Genomic DNA, 21308 nt, shown 5'->3' with positions numbered 1-21308 from the left:
AGAAATCCCATAAGAATAGCTTCCCAAAGGGCCCTAGTCGGAACTCTCTGACTGGGACACCCCTCAAGCCAAGATGCTGCCTCAGTTCCCCTGCATCTTGGAAACACTCTTTGGGTGGTGAGGACTTACTTTCCTCTTTGTCTTACTTTGCTTTACTATCTGTCTTACTTTGATTTACTCTGTTTTTGTTAATGCTCCAATAAATAGGGTTTCATTGCCTCAGCTCTGTCTCAAGTGTGCATGGTGGAAAGGCAGGCATATTTGTGCTAGAGAGTGTAAAATATATAATTTAACAACCTTCAGGAAAGGAAGGTGTCTTAACTGACTCATATTTCTGGCTTGGTCCAGATTTTTTCTAAAACAAGTTAAAAATGCATTCTGGGCCTTAAAGATTAAATAGAATTTTAATTTCAAATTTATGTTCATATATATATGTTAATCTTTCAAATTATCTATAAGGGATATTAAAATTTGCTAACGATTTCCAAAATTAATAAATCCTGGAGAACTTATGAACTCCAGATACAAGATTTCATAGAAGAAGGCAGGCTAATGTTAATTATTGACCTCAAACAGATTTTTAGAAATAAGAATAGCTACATGGAAAGCAAGTTCACATATGACATTTATTAGGAATTATTTTGGGAGAGAAATTGTTTCAGCTAAAGGAAGAGATTTATTACAGAAAATCTCCAGACACTAAATTAAGAGGAAGATTTTCCCTTTTATATTGCCATCACTATTATTTTACCACATGATTGTTAATTGCAAATCTGACACATGCAGGTGCAGAGAAAGTTCAGTCTGTCACTACTTATAATTCAGACACACAAACCAATGTGCTCAAAGGAAGATCAATTGTAGAAATCAGTGGAGAGGCAAAGAAGAAAGTGTGACTGAGGTCTATAAGATATTGAAAATCTTGTCCCCCATCATTTAAAAATGTAGTTCAGTTGACAGGTCTAAAATCAATTATGAATTTCATGAGCACTAACTAGTTATCTCAAATTGGTAGAAAGATTATGTCCTCTCTAGGTAAGAAGTGGACACGGTAGCCTGGACACTGTAGCCTGGTCAAATACAAAATGTTTACAGGTGACAGGCAGGGAAAATACACTGAGAAGTCAGGTGGGAGCAGGTCTAAAGTTGCTACCCCACTATAGTCAATTGTAGCCAGGCAGAAATGGGCTTAGTACTATCAGTTTCATTTTTCCAATGGAGCAAGAAATCTAAATTTTTAAATGAGAAAGCTCCCAATTTAAAAGAAAGAAAGCATGTAAAAGATTACTGTGTGAGGAAGACAAACCATCTATAGGCCACATTCAGCCCTCTAGTACTTGGCATGTCATCTTAGTCACTACAGGGAGAGGAAATGGACATGTGACTACCATTTGATCCGGGTCAATACCTAGATAAGGATTCCTAAAGCTTCCCAAAGATTCAGTCCAATTCTCAAGATAAATATGTTTCCCTTTGTTTAACTCAAGAATTTGTTCACTACCTATTTTTTGTTTAAAAATTTTTTTTAATATTGGCTCTACAAGTGATGTTTTATGATTAAATTATAGCACAGTACTGTCAAAGAAATAATGGTAAAAAAAGTTGTGAAATATTTTGTTAGCACATCTTCATGCTTAAAGTAATACATGTATCAGGGTAGTATAAATATTTTTAATTTTTAAAACAGGTAAATTAATTTTTTTTTGTTTTGCTATTTTTCTATAACCACAACAAACTAGTACAGAGAATGCCCTGTACAAGAAAACATAATAAAGTTCCAAAGGTCAAGGTGTTCCTTTAGCAAAGCTGGATATTTCAGTCTCCGGTATTTGAAATTTAGTCAGTAGTCCTTGTTTTTTGATGGATCACTATGTGCATGGTGCAGTCCATGCTTTTAGCCAAATTTGAACAGGTGAATGTCCACTTGGCCCAGGTAGAAACAGATAAAGTGGTTGGCTTTATGTGTCACAGAACTACCCAAGTTCCTCTTCACAATGCAGTGCACAAGGGGTTGGACTTCTTGTCAAACTTCTTATCCATGAGTCTCAATGTCCTATATGCTGTAGCTCTTCAGTGCCTGGGTAGTGCATCCCACCAAGTCCTGTTGCATCTCCTCTGTCATGTCTACATTTTTTATCACAGCTTTTTGGTCTCACTTGGCTACCTTAAAGCAGTGATTTTCAACCAGTGTGCCACAAGAATTTTTAGAACATGCAATACCTGACTATTTATTCAGAAATACTAACAGCTTTCCCTTAGATTATCAAATAAAAAAATGACAATAGCAACACAACAATAGCCAGCTGGTGTGAATGTATCAAAATTATACCTGGTTTCCTGTTAGTTTGGCAAAAAAATACGTTTGGTTGTGCCACAGAATTTTAGTAATTAGTTTATGTGTGCCATTTGATGAAAAAGGTTGGCAGTGCTGCCTTAGAGCATGGACTGGCCTACCACAACACTCTTCTGGGGGACTGAATTCTTTTTTATATTAACCTTGCTCATAACACCTAGAGAAGACTCTCTCCGATATTACGCTTAGCAGAGTGATTGCTGGCTCCCGACTCAAGATAATTGAATTCCAGTTACACCTCCACTATAATCAAATGGATGTTCTGTCTAAATGTCCACATTCTCTAAGCCAAAGCATTAAGTGGAAAAAAACTTTTAAAGAATAAGAAATAAAAAATAACAAAACCTGACTGGCTTTGTGTGCCATGGGACTTGAAAGCATGTTGAAATTCCATCTTTCCTGGTGCTTAAGTTAGAATTTACAGTCTGTTAACCAACACATAGCCTCTAAAATCAGCATGTACAGTAAACAGTATACAGTATATGCTTTTCCTTTAGTCTTTTCCCTTTCCCATTTTCACTGATCCTGTTCAGTCTTCATTATTATCATTCATTATTTCAAATTTTAAGGAGCATATAAATCATCTGGGAATTTTATTACCAAACTCAGGGGGTTTGCCACTTGAGAACAAGATGCTTGGGGTGTTCAGTTGTCTCACGGTAGTTTTATTTTCTTGTAGCAAGTAAAGGAGACAAAGGATTCATATGCAAAGCTCTGTCTCTCAAGGGGAGGCTTAGCTATTGCTTATATACACTATTTGGTCAATTACCTGTTGATTTCTTCTTTGCTGTTGGCTACATTTATCTGGTTGAGTTCCTGTCAAGCTCATCCTGTTTACAGCTGCATCTGCAAAATACTGTGCTAAGTTTTAACATTTAGCAAGAATAGCATTTAGTAAGAACCACCCAGACCTTTAGAAGCTTGTCCTATCTACCAGTTTTGTTAAAATGCAGATTCTGGCATAAGGGGGCTGGAGAGTGTTTTCCTACAAGCTCTTACACAGCACGGATGTGGAAGGTCAAGAACCATGCTTTGCCAAGAAAGATTGCAGAAAATTGTTATACTTTCTGGCTCAAGGGTCAGTTGGGCTTCTCTTACTACTCAGTGTTTTTTGTTGTTGTGTTTTTTGTTTTTTTTTTTAATTTCACTCTTTTTACTTTATTCTCTCATTCTTCTTGTGAGCTATTTCAATTTTGAGCTTCCTTTTACCAGCTTCCCTGAAATAGAGGTCTAAGGTGAAGGTACCTCAATCCAGATAAGACTTTCATTTGGTTTTGCCTTTTATCTAGAGGTACAAAGGGGCCACTTTAATATTGGAAACAAAGTTTGGGACTTAAGTTTTCCTTCAAAACTTAGGCATTTTAAAGAAAGACGTTATCCCCTTCCAGTTTACCCTCACCCTGTAGCCCTCTGGTCTTCCAGCTTATTACTGGGAGAATCTTATGTCAGACCTTTCACCATTTGCAGACTCTGGGCTTTTACTTTTATAACTATTTTTTTAAATTGATTTTAGACAGAGGGAGAGAAAGAAAGAGAGAGAGAGAGAGAGACATTGACTTGTTGTTCCACTTATTTATGCATTCGTTGGTTGCTTCTCGTATGTGCCATGACCGGAGATGGAACCTTGGAGGTGGAACCTTGGAGATGGAACCTGCAAACCTGGTGAATCAAGACGACATTCTAACCAACTGAGCTACCCGCCCAGGGCCTCTGGGCTTTTATGTTAGGCCTCCTCACTCAACAAGGCTGCTAAAAGGAAAGATGAAATGTTTCTGAATCAGCAAATGCTCTCAGCACGAAAGCAGCTTGCAGGTTGCCATTTCCCTTGTTTTTGGCCTGCTAGTAATTCACCTTATTTTCAGCTCTTTGACTTATCTTAATACATATATTTTTAATCCTTACCCAAGAATTTTTTGGTGTGATTTTTTTAAAGAGAGAGAAACATTTATGTGAGAGAGAAATATTGATCAGTTGCCTCCCGTATGCACCATGAGAGGGGGTTGAACCCACAACCTAGGTATGTGCCCTGACTGTGAATTGAGCCCACAAACTTTTTGTTCAGTGGGACAACACTCCAACCAACTGATCCACCTGGCCAGGACCACCTTAGTATTCTTTTAAATGTATTTCACCAACTTCTTAGTTTTCTTTCAACAAGGGGAACTTGTCCAAATAAGCTAGTTTGCCATTTTTGAAAATAAGAAATCAGTAATTATTTTAAAAAATACCTGTCTCCCCCACCACAGGATATACTCTTTAAGAACAGGAACTGAATCTCCTTTGCATGCCACTATATTTCTCGTTCAGCACATAGTAGGTGCTCAACATGGTTGTTGAATGAAGGAAGTCTGCTCCACTGAGCAAAGCCAGGAGATCATCTTTGGTTGGTAAGGAAGGCAGGTGAGAGAGATTATTCTAAAATGGCCATCTAAGCAAATTAGTGAGTTGCAAAGTATGACCTTGCTTCTGGTGCCAGGTGGTTTCTGTTTCCTCAGGATACGTTTGAGAATGAAACCTGTAAGATGACTAGAAAGAAATTATGTTTATTGTTCTCTTCACAAGGAGCCTTTCCTCTATGGAAAATCTGACAGCTTCTATTTTAATCTTTTACTATCTATGATTAAAAGTAGCCTCCACTTCCTGCCAAGAATTGCAAAGAAATCAATAAAAGATCATGATTATCTATCTTGGAATGTCATTTATTAGATTGATACAATTACTTTTTTTCTTTGAAGAGCTCAGATTGTGAATCTGTGATTGGTATGTCTTTGGTTTTATGAGACAGAAGGTAAGAATAAAATTTGTAAAAAGTTAAACTTCTCTAGTGGCAAGTGTATATGATGCAAGAGTTATGCTGGAGACTGGCTCATTAATTTACTTTTGCAGTGTAACCATTTGTAAAGGAGACCTGTGATGGTTATTGCAGTGTGGTATGGCCCTCAGTTTTCAAAAGTTTGAGATCCCTACAGTGAAGTCCATTAGAAAACATGAAGTCGTATTATTATAGGCAGGTTATGGACCATCTGCTAACAGCAGACACTGATCTTTTTATATGAGTACAAAATCAAATGGGGGAAGACTTGGGAAGCTTCAGGCACAATTATATAAGATCTTTTCCATCTTTTACTTACTCAGCAATAATGAACTGGCAAGTCTAAAGCTTGGTTGGAATAAAATTAAACATTCCCCAAAGGCTTGTGAAATGGTGAACAATAAAATTATTGCCCTATGATTTGATGCAAAGACATCCAGTCCTAAACACAAATAAAACATGATAAATAGATAATGACAGATTTTATCACATTATCCTATAAAATCAGAATAAAAATAATTTTTATTATGTTTTTCAATATACTTATTTTTCTTCTTTGGCTATATGGAATACTTCTTAGATAACTGAAGTACTACATGCCACTTTCTAATTACTTCCACTATACTTAAAGTATTATCAAATTTGTGCAGGTGGTCACAGACATACCACATCATGAGTCTATGTTCTCTTTAGTAGGAACTATGTTTTCCTAACAGAGTGCTTTGGTAATATATTAAATATAATATGTTCAGGTTAAAATTCTGTCATTATAGGAGAATACCCCTTAATCTCAATGAAAGCATTTCCTTGTTACCCCCTCCCCCATAGGTATTCTTTACAAATAACCTAATGTACTTTTTACATTATTGACATTTTTCATCTGAAGACTTCTCACTAATACATTTAATGTCTGTTGGTTTGAGCATTCACTGTGTTAACTAGACACTGGTAAGATTCCAAGAGAAATAAAAACATTGTTGAATCATTTTAAGAACTCAGCCCTGAAACGCTTAACAAATAAAACAAGACCATATGTAAATAAATGTCAAATGAATAATAAGATCTCACATAATAATTGAGAACAATTGTGGTTTCAGAATAGGAAAATATCTTTTCATGGTAAATGGGCCTTGAGCTTGGCCTTGAGAAGTGAATGGATGGGCAGAGGCCAGGGGACAATCTTGCCAGATTAAGGAAAAAAAGAACCTGGAAAAGGGGGAGCTTGGCATTTTGGGGGTCAATGAGAGACTTAGACTTGCCTGTCATTCTATTTCAAAAGAAAAATAAGACTAGGATCACTGATGTGGCATGGATAAGGAGGGGTTGTGTTTTATTAATGTTAGTTTCTCCTGTAAAGAAATGCCTCTTGCTATTTTTTATTAGTTAACATTGACTACTTTAATAAAAAGACTAAAAAACAAAAATATACTATGGCTCACACATAATAGATATTTATCCCCTTATTTATAAAAGTGTACACAGAAGATGGTTTTAGAAGGGGAAAGCAGAATTCCACACATGGTTTTCCAAATCACCCTCCTAATGGTTCTGTCATCTTCAATCCATGGAACCTCTGGAGTACACCTGTCTCCATCCTGTCAGCCATAGAGGTGTACACACCAGAATTCAATTGGGCTAGGCCTAGAAACAACACATTGTCATTAAGTGGAGCTGGGTCATGAGGCTACACATAATTTTACCATAGAGAGTCAGGTGGAGTTAGGGGAGTCTCCCCCATTGGCCAAGATGGTGCAGGGGGAGGTTCTTACACTGAGCATGCCAAAAGCTAGAAAGATGAATGGACAGGACTCCAGTGTGCCAAAAGCTAGCAAGACAATTGGATAGAAAAAATCCCTCCCCTCCCTATCCCTATAAGAATCCCAGGCTTGAGCAAGAAGGCGGATGGTCTTTGAGACAGGAGTCCACAGTTCTCCCTTTTGCACCAGCACCTGCCTCATGAGTTTGGCTTTTGTTTGGCAGGCAGCAGAACCTGTGTTTTTCAGTTACAATAACTGCAAGAGAAGTTGGCAACTGTGGTCAAACTACTTGCCCAAAAGGAGAGAAAACTGATGCTGTTGAAGAATTAGCATTCTTCTATTAGCATTGCAATATGGGAGGTAAACAAACCTATAAATGTACTATATCCTGTCTTTTTTCCCCCCTCTTCAGCATGTATTTTCATATATCCAAAGAGCCCCTTGTATTGAGTTTACCAGATTTGGATTAACATTTTATATTTATATTTTTCAATAAAAGGTTCTAATCTTTCTAGATTCCCTTCTTCAAACTTCTAAATTAAAGTGATTGATATCTTCTTTAATTTGGTGTGCTCTCCGGCTCTATTACACATTTTGCAAAATGCAATGACCAGAACTGTATACAATATTCCAAATTCAGAGCACTACCAGTTTGAACAAAGTAAATCTGTACTTTTTACCTTTCTCTCCAAAAATCATTTCTGATAATGGCAATCACATTGCTGATGCTTTTGGCTCCAGCTTCAAAGAAAAATCTACAGTGATCCCAAGTGCCTCTTCTTGTCTTCAGTCTTGTACTCCTGACAGTAAAATCTGCTATCCTTCCAAAGCAGTAGTCTCTACCCACACTGTATATTACAATCATCTGGGGAACTTTAAAAAAAATACAAATGCCATCCCTTCCCTCAAGATTCTTATTTAATTTGTATGAGATGAGACACAGCTATTGATCTTTTTCAAAACATCTATAGGTAATCATAATATTCTCTCAGGGTTTTAAACCATTGTAAGAGTAATTTGTAATTTTTTCCTATTGTACTTTACATATGCCTATTGAAATGTATCTATCCTTTTTCTTCTCTTATTTATTTTAAATGTTTTTAAAAATATGTTTTTATTGATTTCAGAGAGAGGAAGAGAGAGGGAGAGAGAGATAAAAAACATCAATGATGAGAGTCATTGATTGGCTACCTCCTGCATACCCCCTGGGGATCAAGCCTGCAACCCAGGCATGTGCCCTGACCAGGAATTTGAACTGTGACCTCCTGGTTCATGGGTTGATGCTCAACCACTGAGTAAACTGGCTGGACCTTTTTCTTCTTGCAGACAGACAAGAGCAAAACTTTCCAAAGATTCTCTGATTAGTTTGAAATTAGTACATGAGAAAATTATTGGACTCTCTGAAAACCATAATAAACTTTGTACTTCAGCATATGTAATAATAATGATTGAAACAGATGTCAGATACCCTTTGTCCCCCAGCTTCTGTGTATGAACATGGTATCTACATTGCCTATCTTTTTAATGCATATTAACTTGGATATAAAGTTCTGCATCTCTTTCTTTGCCACCCCCCATCCCTACCCTCTCTCAAAGAATCCCTGTACAAAACGTTCCTGTATTTTCACGAGAGAGACAAAGCTGGGCTTTACATTCCACCACCCAGGGAAACCACCTTGAAGCCTCATTGACATGTCAGTCCTAGGCCACATCATTATTAGAGGTAGCAATAAGGACATTTCCATTTCTCCTTTCCAGCAAATAAGTGGCATCTGGTACCCTCCTTCCCTTATACTTTTGTCATCCAATCTGTGGTACTCAACCAATTCAAATTGCCCTCTCTTTATTCTGCAGAGCAATGCACATAATCCCTAGCTTCTCTTCTCAAAATGTCTGAATTCCAATTGTGAACCATGAGAAAAAAAACACTAAGAAGGGCTTCTGGTGGCTAACTTGGCTCAAATTTTTCCCAGCAGCCTTTTCTCATGCAAACTGCACTTCAGGGAGAAGCCTGCACTGAACTGCCTGCCTGCACTGTTTTTACCATCTGAGCCAACCCTTATAAAGGAGTTCCTGGAAGCCTATTTCAACCAATAGTACTGAGGCTTTCCCCATTCAGTTGGGTCTATGCAACTCTGATAATCAAAGCATTTCCTTTCAGACCAATCAGGACAGTGCTTTTTTTTTAAAAAATATCTTTATTGATTTCATCGAGAGGAAGGGAGAAGAGAGAGAGAGAGCCATGCCCGGCCAGGCTACAGTGCCTTTAAAAAATATCTTTATTGATTTCAGAGAGAGAGAGGGAAAAGGGAGAGAGAGAGAAATATCAATGATAAGAGAGTCATTGACTGGCTGCCTCCTGCATGCCCCCCATCGGGGATCAATCTTGCAACCCTGGCATGTGCCCTGACTGGGAATCGAACCTCGATCTTCTAGATCACAGGTCAATGCTCAACCCCTGAGCCACACCGGCTTGGCAGAACAGTGCCTTTTGATCAATCAAACTGCAAAGATTTGAGGTCCTTATTTGCATGAAGATGGCCCAAGCAGGGACAGGGGCAGGGATTTCTGCCTATATACGCCAGCTTCCCTTTGGCTCTGGAAACCCACTTTCCCTTTCCACTGAAGATTGTGTCTCCCAGGCTAAGCTGAAACACTGAAGGTATCTCGCTGGAGCAGAGCAAAGCAGACTGCACTTCAGGGAGAAGCCTGCACTGAACTGCCTGAATGGGAAAAGGCTCGGTATTACTGGTTGAAAATGGCTTCCGGGAACTCCTTTATAAGGGTTGGCTCAGACGGTAGAAATACAGAGCAGACTGGCACAGAATGGGGCAGATCAGAGTAGAGTGGAGCAGACCAATACAGCACAAACAGAGGGCATGGAGCAGAGAGGAGCAGACCAGAGAGGAACAGAGGGGCCTGCGAGGGGCCTGGCCCCAGGTCTGCCTCACAGCCATGCTGTATTACAATTGAGCTGTTTTGCACTGAAAAAAAGTTTCCTTCTTCACTGCACCCCAAATTGGGGATTCCTGTTGGCACTGAATTGGCACCAAAGACCATTAGTTGACACATTCTACCACCAGGCTAGATAAGATTGACTATCTTCTAGTTGATGTGATCCTGACTTCTTTGGAAGTTAAGTATTAACAGGTATATATGTATATACAACAGAATATGTGTGTGTGTGTGTGTGTGTGTATAACATCTTCTTTATCCATTCATCTATTGATGGACACCTAGGTTGCTTCCATATCTTGGTTATTGTAAATAATGATGGGGTGACATAGATAGGGGCGCACATATTTTTTCAAATTAGTGTTCTCAAATACACAGAAGTAGAACTGCTAAGTCGTATGGTAGTAGATCTATTTTTAGTTTTTTGAGACTCTTGATACTATTTTCCATAGTTCTAGCCACAATCTTGGGTAGGATCTTAAAAATGTCACCATCCTTCCCCAGAAGTTTCTCCAATAAATACATTGGTCTCCCTCAGAAAAATTCTCATTAATAAGTTTTCCATTATAGTTTTTAGTTAACTTTTTATTTGGATAGTGTTACATAATTTAAAAATCAACGTCTTATATATTTTCTTGTATGAGCCTTTCATGAAACAAGCATGTAAGTGTTCAGTATAATTGGGCTCTTTCTCATTTATAGTTGAGAAGAGTGGTATTTGGAAATTTTGAACAAATAACTCAAGTACAACTGGACAGTAACTGAGAAAACAGTCACTAGAAGTAAAAGAGAAAAGGGAGTTTTGAAAGATTATACATAATCATAATGTGTAAAAACTGGAATTTCTAAAAACCCCAAACTTAGAGACTTGAAATAATTCTTATAATAATAACTTATTATTCTGTCTCATGATTCTTTGGGTTCATTTTTCAGTTCTTCTGCTGGTTTCAGTGGGTTCACTGATGTGACTATAGCCAGCAGGTACCTCCACTGAGGCAGGTTGCTCTAAGGGGACTCATTAAGGCTTCAGCTGAGTTGGCTGCAGACTGGAGTGGCTGGGTTCCTCTCCTCATGGAGTCCAACCTCCTGGCTTTCTTCAGAGCATGAAAGTATCCAAATAAATAAGAAGGCCAGACTGGAAGGCTAGGCTGGAAAGTTACATGCCAGAACATTGTTTTGGTAAAAATAAGTCAGGGATTCAGTTCCAGTCAAGGGGTGAGGGAACAAACCCTACCTCTTGGTGGGAAGTGTGGCAGTCCCACTGTAGAGGGGAGTGGACAGGCAGATCTGACTCTCAGAGGACCAGTACTGTAAGAATCTACCACGGTTGTGATAATATGTTTCCTGTGTTATGGAACCGGAGATGTCCACCTTATGAAAAGACCAAGCGGCACTCGGAGGCTGGGGGGTTCAGGAGGTTTATTTTATGCCAGCAGGCCCAGAGGAGTCCAACTCCGAAGTCTGAGCCCCTTCTACAGGAAAGTTGACAGTTTATAAAGGTTCAGAATTTAAAATAGAACAAAGAGGCTTTCTAACTTAGGCACAGGCTAGTCTTATCTGTACTCCTTGTGGAACACGCCTGAGCACACAGGGTGGGGATTGGTGCACAGGGAGTGTGACAGGATGATAGAGGGCAGGAGGCAAAGGGATTCATAGCTTAAATCACCCTGAAAACAACTAAAAGACAAGAGAGAGGAGGAAGGAGAGGGAAGGAAGAATGCAGTCTTAACTCATCCCACTCTTTGAACAGGGAAGCCAGCAGCCCGGTGCTTCTCATAAACAAAGTAAAAGGGAGGGTTTTATTTTCATTCCATATCACCTAGTTTACAAGTGCATTCACATATTTTTCTCATTTAATTATCACAAGAACCCTGAGAGGTAGTATATTTTCTCCATTTTTAGAGGTGAGGAACCTCAAGTACTGAAGAGTCAATGATTTACCCAAATCAGTCTAAGATGGCAGAGCTAGGATTTAAAGTCAGACATTATCAACCAAAAATCACGAATAAGACATGCACACATATTCCCATTTTCCAAAGAGTAGTTTCTGAATTCTAAAGACTGTATAAAATGGCTAGATAATGCTGAACCATCTAAGATATAACCTTAAGACTTATTAGTAATTTTCAAATCACAAACTAATATTGTAAAGTAACATAGAAACTAATTTTATTCGTAATATTTTACATGTGCTATGTCTATAGGAATGCTATTTTTATAAATAAAAGCAACTTTCTCTTTTACTTTAAATTACAGATTTAGTTTGGAATAAATATAAAAGAAAAGAAACTGCCTGATATTCCAGATGTCAGAATTCAAAAATAAATTTATCAAATTTTTCTCTAAAACACTTCACATGCTTTTTCCTTTGAAATTGAGAAGGCAGTTTATAATCAACTGTAATCTCACTTGAATTTCCTCCACTCTAGCTGCAAATCTCATTTTAAAGCAGAGCTAACAAAAATGTCTGAGAATAGCAATTGAGAAGCAGCTCAGCCATAACAAAAAGTAATGTTGGACCTTAACCTCCTGCAGGTTCTTGCTCCACTAAATTAACACAATTCTCTCTCACCTTCTATTAGAGAAGGAACATTAAAAAAAGATATGTGCCTATATAAAAATTGTCATATTGAGTATATTTGCACACATAAAGTTATACATCCACACTTACACTAAAATACATGGACTTTTAAATCCAGGAATCATTATAGAGTCAATTTAGCTATCACATTTAGATTGATTCTAATTTACTAAAATAGAAACTACTTGGGAAACTGAGACAAGAATGAAACAATAGGAAAATATCTGGTTTTCTGGAGTTGAGAAGTCATTTTAGAACACACAATGGTAAATAACAGCGGAGGTTTGATGCAATTAATGATTCCTTTTATGACACACCTGTCAAGCTGAGTGAATTGGAGATGAAATATCAACTTGTTAAATCTAAATTCAAATAAATGATTAGAGTAACACTATGACAAACAGGGAGCAAAAAAGATTTTTGAATTCAGCACCATTAATTTGTAGAAGGAAACAAATCATGGCATTTTCCTGGGTAAGCAAGGAGGAACTTGATAAAGTTATCTATAGCATTCAACACCTCATCCTTACACCCTTAGATTTCTGAGAATCCACACAAAAAGAATGCAGTGTTTCTCTTTAGATCAGAAACACCTCCCAAGTACAAGAAATCTTAAGCTCAAATGGAGGATTCAAAAAAGAAATGTTATTCAAAACTCACAGTTATAAAGATCCCAAAGGCAAAGTCATTAAAAAAAAATCAATGACTAAAATGTTTTCCAAAAATGTCAGCATCATATCTTTTGTTTACACAGTCCATTTACTTTTCTCACCATATACTCCAATTTTCCTGTTTTTTGATGATGTTTGCTCCTGGGAGAGAGGAGGGAGGGAGAAGGTGACGGCACATTTTTGCACAATGGACTATAATATTTCCATCTTACAAATGGTTACTTTTTGTCTAGCCTAGCAACATTACTTTGCATATTGATTATCACTCGTTATTTCTTTATTTTTTCACAGGCTCCTTTTCATCGACAGTGGAAGAGAGTATGGCCTTAACAATATATTTTCTTATTTAATCATTACTCTGAGGCTAGAGTTTGAAAGCAGATTTATCTGATTATTTTTTAGCTTGTGGTTTGTGGCTGTGAATACATCAAATATATTTTATTCTCACAAACCCTGAGCATATTATGAGAAAATAGCCAGCATAGGACTCTCCTCCTTTCTCACCTTCATCTAGAGTGTTACTGATTCACAGGGCAGCCTGAGCCAGGGGGCAGTCACCTGTTTTGTCAGAGAAGGCACCATGATTCAGGACTGTGTACCAAATTATCCCCTTTTTCGAAGCGAACTAATTTCTAGGAGTTATTACCATAATGTATTTGCCTCCAAATGTGGCCATCAGAATGTTCGGTTGCCTCAGCTAGATTTCTTTGTATGAAATGAGAGCATTCTCTTCTTTATTGAAATGAATGACTCCTTGCAGTTTTGACGTTGGAAGTCACATCTCCGTTAGTTATGAGAGAATCAAAGTTTAGGCAAAGTTCGCACAGGAACTCAAACAGTACCAACACTTCATCCGATGATTAGCTATAGTCATATAGTCACGTATTGTTATAACTGCGCCACTTTTTAGTTTTGATATAAATGGAACGCATAATGTCAAACTATTATAATGATTATTACAAAATTTTGGAAACTTACTTTCTGAGCAACTCATTCATTTCTGTTTGATTTATTTATTCATTCCTAGTTGTTAGCTTTTGATGTTCTTGAACCTCAACAATTGGGGCCTTAAGTCCACTTCGTTAGGAAAGGCAGGTAGCAAAATTGGGGCTGCAGATCCGGGCTGAACTAAACCATTCCCTTCCAGGAAGTGTCGCAGCGGGACGAGAGCATGTGTGTCGCAGGTGGGCGGGAAGTGGGTCCGGGAGTGGCTACGCCTCTGCTGCTAGCCAGCTGTGCGACTCCACGCAACTAGTTGACCTCTTTGGGTCCTTCTACCCATATTTTTACAAAAAAATGGACTGAACTCACATTTTCAAAATTTCACATTGTAACAATTTAATATTTTACAATCTGTTTCTTACCACAGTGTCCTCTCCACAGCTTCCCATAATCCTTTACCTCTGCGTAGTCCCTTTAGGGCACAACAGTTATAAACATTCAAACACCTTCCCTGCTTACTGACGCTGCATGTAAGGTCTTCATCTAACTGTTCTGGGAAAGATCTAAATAAAAAGGGCCAGTTTGAGCTCCTTTGGGAAAATTTAACCCAACAGGTTTTCCTGTTGATCTCCGGTTACCTGAACCCATTCCTCGGCTCTTTAAAAACCCTCCTGAAAAGAAAAGAGAAAGTTGAAACTACAAATGCCATCAATCAAAGCTGGGAATACACACTCCCCCCCCCCCGCCCCCCCCTGAATGCAGTCCGCCGAAAGTCAGGTCGAGGCACCCGGCAACCTGCCTGAGAGAAACCCGGGTGTCCGCCCGGTTTCTAAGCCAAGCCCCGGCCCGGCTCCTTTAAATCGGTGCTGAGCGTGAGGAGGATGCTGAGCGACGCCGGCGGGGTGGGCGTGGCCTCAGCCGTCACCTGTTCCGAGGCGGGCATGCGCACTGCGGGGAGGCGGGGCGCGGTGGGCGGGGCAGGCGCGCGGGGCTGCACGCTCACATCTGCTCCTCCGCGGCTCCGGGCGGCGGGGCGGCGAGGCGGCGCGGGGAGTTGTCTTCTGCAAAGGTTGCCTGGCGTGTCCAACATGGAGGAGGCACCGGCCGCGGGCGTCACCTGCGAGCGGGACTGATCCCCGCCTGTGGTTCCGGGCGGCGGCGCGGGTCCCGAGCCCAGGGACTCAGCTGCCTGCACGCCGCGCGGCGGACCCCGGCTCCGGCCGCTCCTCCGGCCGCCGGCTTCCTGGCGGGGACGCAGCGCGAGGAGGAAGCGCGGCGGCCCGAGCCTCGCTGAGCCATGGGCAATGAGGCGAGCTTGGAAGGGGAAGGGCTCCCCGAGGGGCTGGCGGCCGCGGCGGCGGCGGCGGCCGGAGGAGGGGCCGGCGGGACGGGGAGCCCCCTGCGCGCCGCGATCCCGGCCGGCATGGAGGCGGACCTGAGCCGGCTGAGCGAGGAGGAGAGGAGACAGATCGCCGCTGTCATGTCAAGGGCGCAGGGGCTGCCCAAGGGAAGCGTTCCCGCGGCCGCTGCGGAGCCGCCTTCCATGCACAGGCACGCACAGCATGATGTATATGTCCGGGCATATATGTACAGCCCTTGCACATATGTGCCAGCACGGCAGTACATATATGTCGTTTCCGTTCATTTTATTCTCCCCGGTGGGGTGGCGATAACGAAATTACAAGCCGCCTTTCTGATGGGCAGAATACAAATGATGCATTGTAGAGTTTCTGGTGGGATAGTCAAGGGTAGCATCCTTGGGACTGTGATTTTAGGTTGTGATTTGTGGCCTTTTGGAACCTTTCCCCCTAGGATGGCGTGGAGAGACGCCCTCCGGTGTTTTACTAATCTGGAAGTGTTCCATTAATACAAAACAGACGTGTTGGAAATGGATAGATATGGGTGTTTACCTGCCTCTGTTTAGACCTCCTCAGTCATTTTGGGGCCTTTTTCTTTGTAAATGGTGTCTAAATGTTTCTGAAACAATACCATTAATTCCCTGGAGGTGATTTGTCCTTCCTTTCCATCCCATCCCCAGAGGAGAACAGGAGCTGTTTAGGTAGAAGGTATAAAATGAATTCATCTTTTATACTCAATGTGGGGCCCTAAAATATGTTGTAGCATTAAGCAGATGGTTTGGTCACAGCAGAGCAGGTGCTGTACATGTATTTCTGAATTGGCATATGCTATTTTTTAAACCACTGCTCTTTTATATACAAAAGTGCTTTACAGTTTATAGAAGAACATGTGGATTTGTGTTATCTTAAAATTAGTTTCCGGTACATACTTTTAAAGACAAAGCTAATAAATGACTAACTTGCACAGGCAGTTAAGAGTTAGTGTGTAATAATAGCATTCATTTCCGTCTCTAGCTCTCAGTCCTAATAAATTAGTTGTTTTCTAATTAGAGGCTAAGAGGGTATAATTATTGTGCCTGCCCTGCCTTTATTATTGTAAACACATCCTTTAACTCCCCCCCCATAGAGAATAGTTCTCTATTCTCTATCCATGGTCCTGAAACCAGTCCTGCTTTATAGTAACTGAAGGGGAACCTACAATTCTCATTTGAGTTACTGGAAATATGAAAGATCTGGATATATAGGTGTAGATTCTTATAATATACTTCATAAAATAAAAATATTTTAACTTAGGAACTATCATATGCATATGATTGTCTCAAATAATTACAATATTAAATTTAAATAGGAGAAATGTAAAATGTGTTGTGGATACATAAAATGTTTTGGGGCAATATTTTTCATATAAAATCCTAAATGCCTAAAACTTATCAGGTAGAAACCCAATTTTCTTTAAATGAAACCACCACTGCTAGTTAAGCTAGCTCCTTATATTGGATATGTTGTCTGTGTTTTTAAACTAGTAATATATTGGGCTATTTCTTTGGTAAAAAGCCCTTGTTATTCATTTCCTTAAGTAGTACAGCTTATATGATATGTACTGTTTTTCTCTACTGATGAAATTTAACTTGAAAAGTATTTTGAATGGTCATACACTACATTTTCATAAGATAATAACGAAGCACAATATTTCTATTAACCTTTTAGAAATGTATGCCTGTTCTACAGTTTTTCCTAAGAGGCACAAGCAACAGGTTTAACGTGCTGGTTACAAATACCAAGAAAAGTGTGAGCTTTGATTTCTAAATTCCTAACTTTTCTTCTTTCAGAGGATGTCTGAAGGATATTATTTCAGCCTATGAGACCATGATGTTTTATGCACTATTTGTATCAGACAGCGTACTTTTAAAACTCTCCATTGATAATTTTATGGTAGAGTTCTTATTAATAGGTAATCTGTGGCTTATTTGTTAAAGCTTCATCTAAATATATAAACAATACATTTCTAATTTTTATAACCTGCTTATATTTTACTGAAAGATTTCTACAAGAGGCACATAATTTTTGGAAAGTTATTATCCCCGTAGGTAATAACCAAAGGAATACTTGGTTTATCATTCAAATATTTAGAAACATTAATTTAAGCATATGTGAGAAAGTATATCCAAATTATTTGAAGTTTTAAGAGATTAAGTGCTGTGAATTAAACACGGTCAGGTTTAACTTTTTAAAATCTTTTTAAGAAATAAGGGTTGAGAGCCCAGGGACCTAGGTTCTTATTCTATTAATTTTAACTGACTCATGGTAAATTCTAAGTGCTTCTCAGTCATATGTGCCTCAGTTTCCTTGCCTCTAAATAAGGCAGGTGATGTTTGTCTTACCTATCTTTTAAAGTCATTGTGAGGATCAATTAAAAATAGAGACGAATGTTTTGTTTGAATTTTAATATGATGAAACCCTATAAATAAAATAGTAATATCAATATCAGCAATGAATGGCAGTGGCAGTGATGGCTACAGACAAGTTGTATGTTGAGTTACTCATTATTATGAATTAATTTGATGTATCTATATTTTACATATGGGACAGTCAATGCAATATGGTGGAAATACACCCCCCCCCCTTCCCCTCTAGGAATCAGGACACCATGTTCCTGTGCCTAATTTTATAACCTTGGATTAATCTCCTAGCCTCTTTAAGCCCTAGTATCCACTACAGTATAAAAATGAATTCCTGTAGTTGCTTATATTCCTAATGTAAAATTTTATGTGACTCAGCACTGTCAAGTGAAGTGTCATTTTCTGTTGTGTTACATTTAACAAAATATTTTAGCATTCCAGCTGCTTTTACATTCTACACTTGACTACATGTGTACCTCATTTGTAGTGGAATGATTTTTTTCCTGCTAACCTACAAAAGAAAAATTCTAATGTGGAATGACAGTAGTAAAATAGTGATGCTGTATAAAGCATGGGTAGTTACAAGCTAGAAGTTACAGGTTACAAATGAAATGCTCCTGGATTTTTTATTCATCGTAGACCCAGGGAAATGCCATTTTATTACTTCTTATACTCATTCTTTTTACAGCTACAGATATGTCATGTGAAAGGGCTTACTAAAACCCACTTCTGATTAATAGAATATTTTATAAGAATTCTGAGTTACTCAATATTTTCTTTAGCATTCCTTTGGCCCTCCCCTACTGGCTAAACACTACCATTACCTGTTTTTCTTCCTAGAGCAGCAGGCCAAGTCCAGGATCTAAAAAGAATATGGAATGCTGCCATTTATATCTCAGGAGGCCTGTAGAAGAATTTGAAGTAGAAAGACTTCAAGAAACATTAATCCAGAATAATACAAAACCTTCCATGTTCACTCATTTGTTCACTCATTGTTACTCATTCATCAATTATTAATGCTCATCTACTAGTTACCAGGTTTGGTTCTAGTGATGCAACCAAACATTGTCCAGGAGTTCATAGTCAAGTGAACAAGACACAGATTGCATTTTAGTCATTTTTTTTTTTTTTAACTGAACAACTGTTACACTAAACAAAAATTCACCAAAAAACCACAATTTGCTAAGACAACTTTATATATTTTTTGGTATTAAGCCTGAATTTTCTTTTTTAATTTAATTTATTTTTTACCATCACCATTTATCCCCTCTATGCCCTCTTCAATGATTGTTTTTCTATTTCTCATTCCAAGATCTCCATGTTTTATGTTTATTTACATAATGATAGCAACTAAGACTAAGTTTAAGTTGTAGGGCAATCCTTATAGCTATATAGATATTTTTTCACAGAGGGAGTCTATAATACAATACAACTTATATTTGTAGGAAGTACATGCCTTTACAATTTTTGATCCAAGATGCTTTAAATTTTGTTTTTTATTGTTACCATAAATAGTTGATACTCATGAAGTTTATTTTTTATTTGTTCAATACATAATGTTGGATTAAGTGAAATAATATCACAAAACAGTTATTAAATGTAATAGTATTTTCAATAGAGGACAATTTAGTGAAATTAAGGATAGATTTTTTGGTACTCTGTTTAAAAGTAGATATCTAGGCTTCTGTGCAAGGGAGCCAATTCAATGAAATGTCTAAATAATTACTTATAGGGTAGTCACTTGTGTAACAGAATCTTGAAGCATATGCCCTTCAAAGGAGTGTTCTATTTTAATTGAGTGTGGGACATTTCTAGAATAACATAAAGATCTAAACAGTGGAACGTTTTTGAAAATAATCTATTATAGGTTTACTATGGCTTTTTCTGCCATCATATGGAAGAGGGAACATAGGGAGGCCTATAAAGAAACATTCAAAATTATTTTCCCCAAATGAAAATATGTTGCACTGAATTTTAAAACATATCTCAGAACGGTTGGAATTAATATAGGTATTAATTTTTCTTGTTTAAGTAAGTGCTTCAGAGACATGGTAATATCTAAAGTTTTGTAGCTTTTTTCCTGGAGGAAATTGCCAGAACTAAGAATTTTGTTTATTCATCTTTTATTAAAAATCACTTTGTGTATGTATTGCCATTTATAGATTATTTTCTTTCTGACCCTTTCCTAATTAGAAGTAATACTTCAGTGTTTCTTTGTACTATGCTTTATATTATTAACTGGTAAATGATCTGAAATTTAAAATTTAGTTTCTGCATGAGCAGGTAAATTTTGATAAAACAAGTTAAAACCTGTAGAACTTTATTACAACCATCTCATATATTAAGTGCTACTGAGTCACTGTTTTTCTCTCCTTTTTTCCTTTTAATTAAAAAGAAGTAAATCTTTTCCAAAATGTAAAAGCTACACATATTAAACAAAATATGTGTAATTTAATTTTTTCTATAATTCTAATGTAGCATAATACTAGTTTCAAATTTATCAGTAAAGAATGGCTTTCTCAAAAATTAATGTATTTAATTTTTGACTAAAAGTATATATAAGAAACAGCTATTTCAGATCTTTAACTTATTTAAATTTGATCTTGTTACCAAAACTATTTCAGAAAACCAATTTTGTATATTTGTCTATGAGTTAAAAGATATATTGCAAATTATTTCTTACATTTTAAACTTGATGTCAGTAAATAATATCACTACTACTAATAAGAATGCAATAGTAAACGTTGTAGAAAACATTAAGCAAGATCATGTGTTTTCTTCATCTAAGGAAGTGAGCAATACTTTTCAAAAGTGAGGCCATAGCTAGCTCCTTGCTATTTGCATATAGCAGGCTATATCTGAAGATGTTTTAAGCATCTATTGTTACCTTGCAGAGATCTCACATTAAGAATCAGCTTTTAGAAAAAAATAATTAAATGATATTTTTCTACAGCAAAGATGGAACTGTTTCTCAAAAATTGCTAATTAAGTAGGAATTTTTATTCTATAAAGTTTAATATTTAATGGATATTACCCTTTTAGACAGAATAGGGTAAAATTGACTAGATGATCCACTTTCTCAGAGTCCCTGTTAAATGTAACCTTTACTAGAAACTCCTGATGTCACATTGTAGGCTTTATGTAACTAATGTAAATTGTCATAATCAAGTAAAAACAAAAACAACAAAAAACAGTTGTGTGAACTCCCACATTTTAAAATTAATATTTTTACTTCTCAGTGCTGCTAGTATTTGGGAGACTAACATTCTTTGACCATAACTTTTGATGAAAAATGATGCACCTTGTGAAATTAATGCACTGTAATGTAGTGTTGTATTGATTTACTGAGTTAATATGTTTAGTTAGGTTTTAACTATGGCCAGATTCTATTAAGTGTAAATCTAAGTTATTTTTATTATTAATGCTTTCTAACTAGTTATCTTAATTTTTCACCACTCATAGTAGCAGTATTGTATTTTC

The 21308-nt window shown here is 37.7% G+C and overlaps 1 protein-coding gene and 1 pseudogene across 1 annotated transcript in view; one reads left to right on the top strand and one right to left on the bottom strand.

The window, feature by feature from the left end:
• Positions 1 to 1894: 1894 nt before the first annotated feature.
• On the bottom strand, positions 1895 to 14719 carry LOC148092260 (dynein light chain 1, cytoplasmic pseudogene; annotated as a pseudogene).
• A 649-nt stretch (positions 14720 to 15368) lies between these two features.
• The window catches only part of PCLO (piccolo presynaptic cytomatrix protein), a 341606-nt gene continuing 335666 nt past the window's right edge, over positions 15369 to 21308 (top strand). Inside the window, exon 1 of the mRNA XM_087821122.1 lies at positions 15369 to 15622. Within this exon, the coding sequence (XP_087677248.1) occupies positions 15369 to 15622 (254 nt within the window). The remainder of the gene's footprint in view (positions 15623 to 21308) is intronic.

This window comes from Miniopterus natalensis, chromosome 10 (genome assembly GCF_054644295.1).
Source record: "Miniopterus natalensis isolate mMinNat1 chromosome 10, mMinNat1.hap1, whole genome shotgun sequence".
NCBI classification, from domain to species: Eukaryota; Metazoa; Chordata; class Mammalia; order Chiroptera; family Miniopteridae; genus Miniopterus; species Miniopterus natalensis.
Note: the sequence above shows the minus strand (reverse complement) of the source record. Positions and strands in the feature narration are given on the sequence as shown.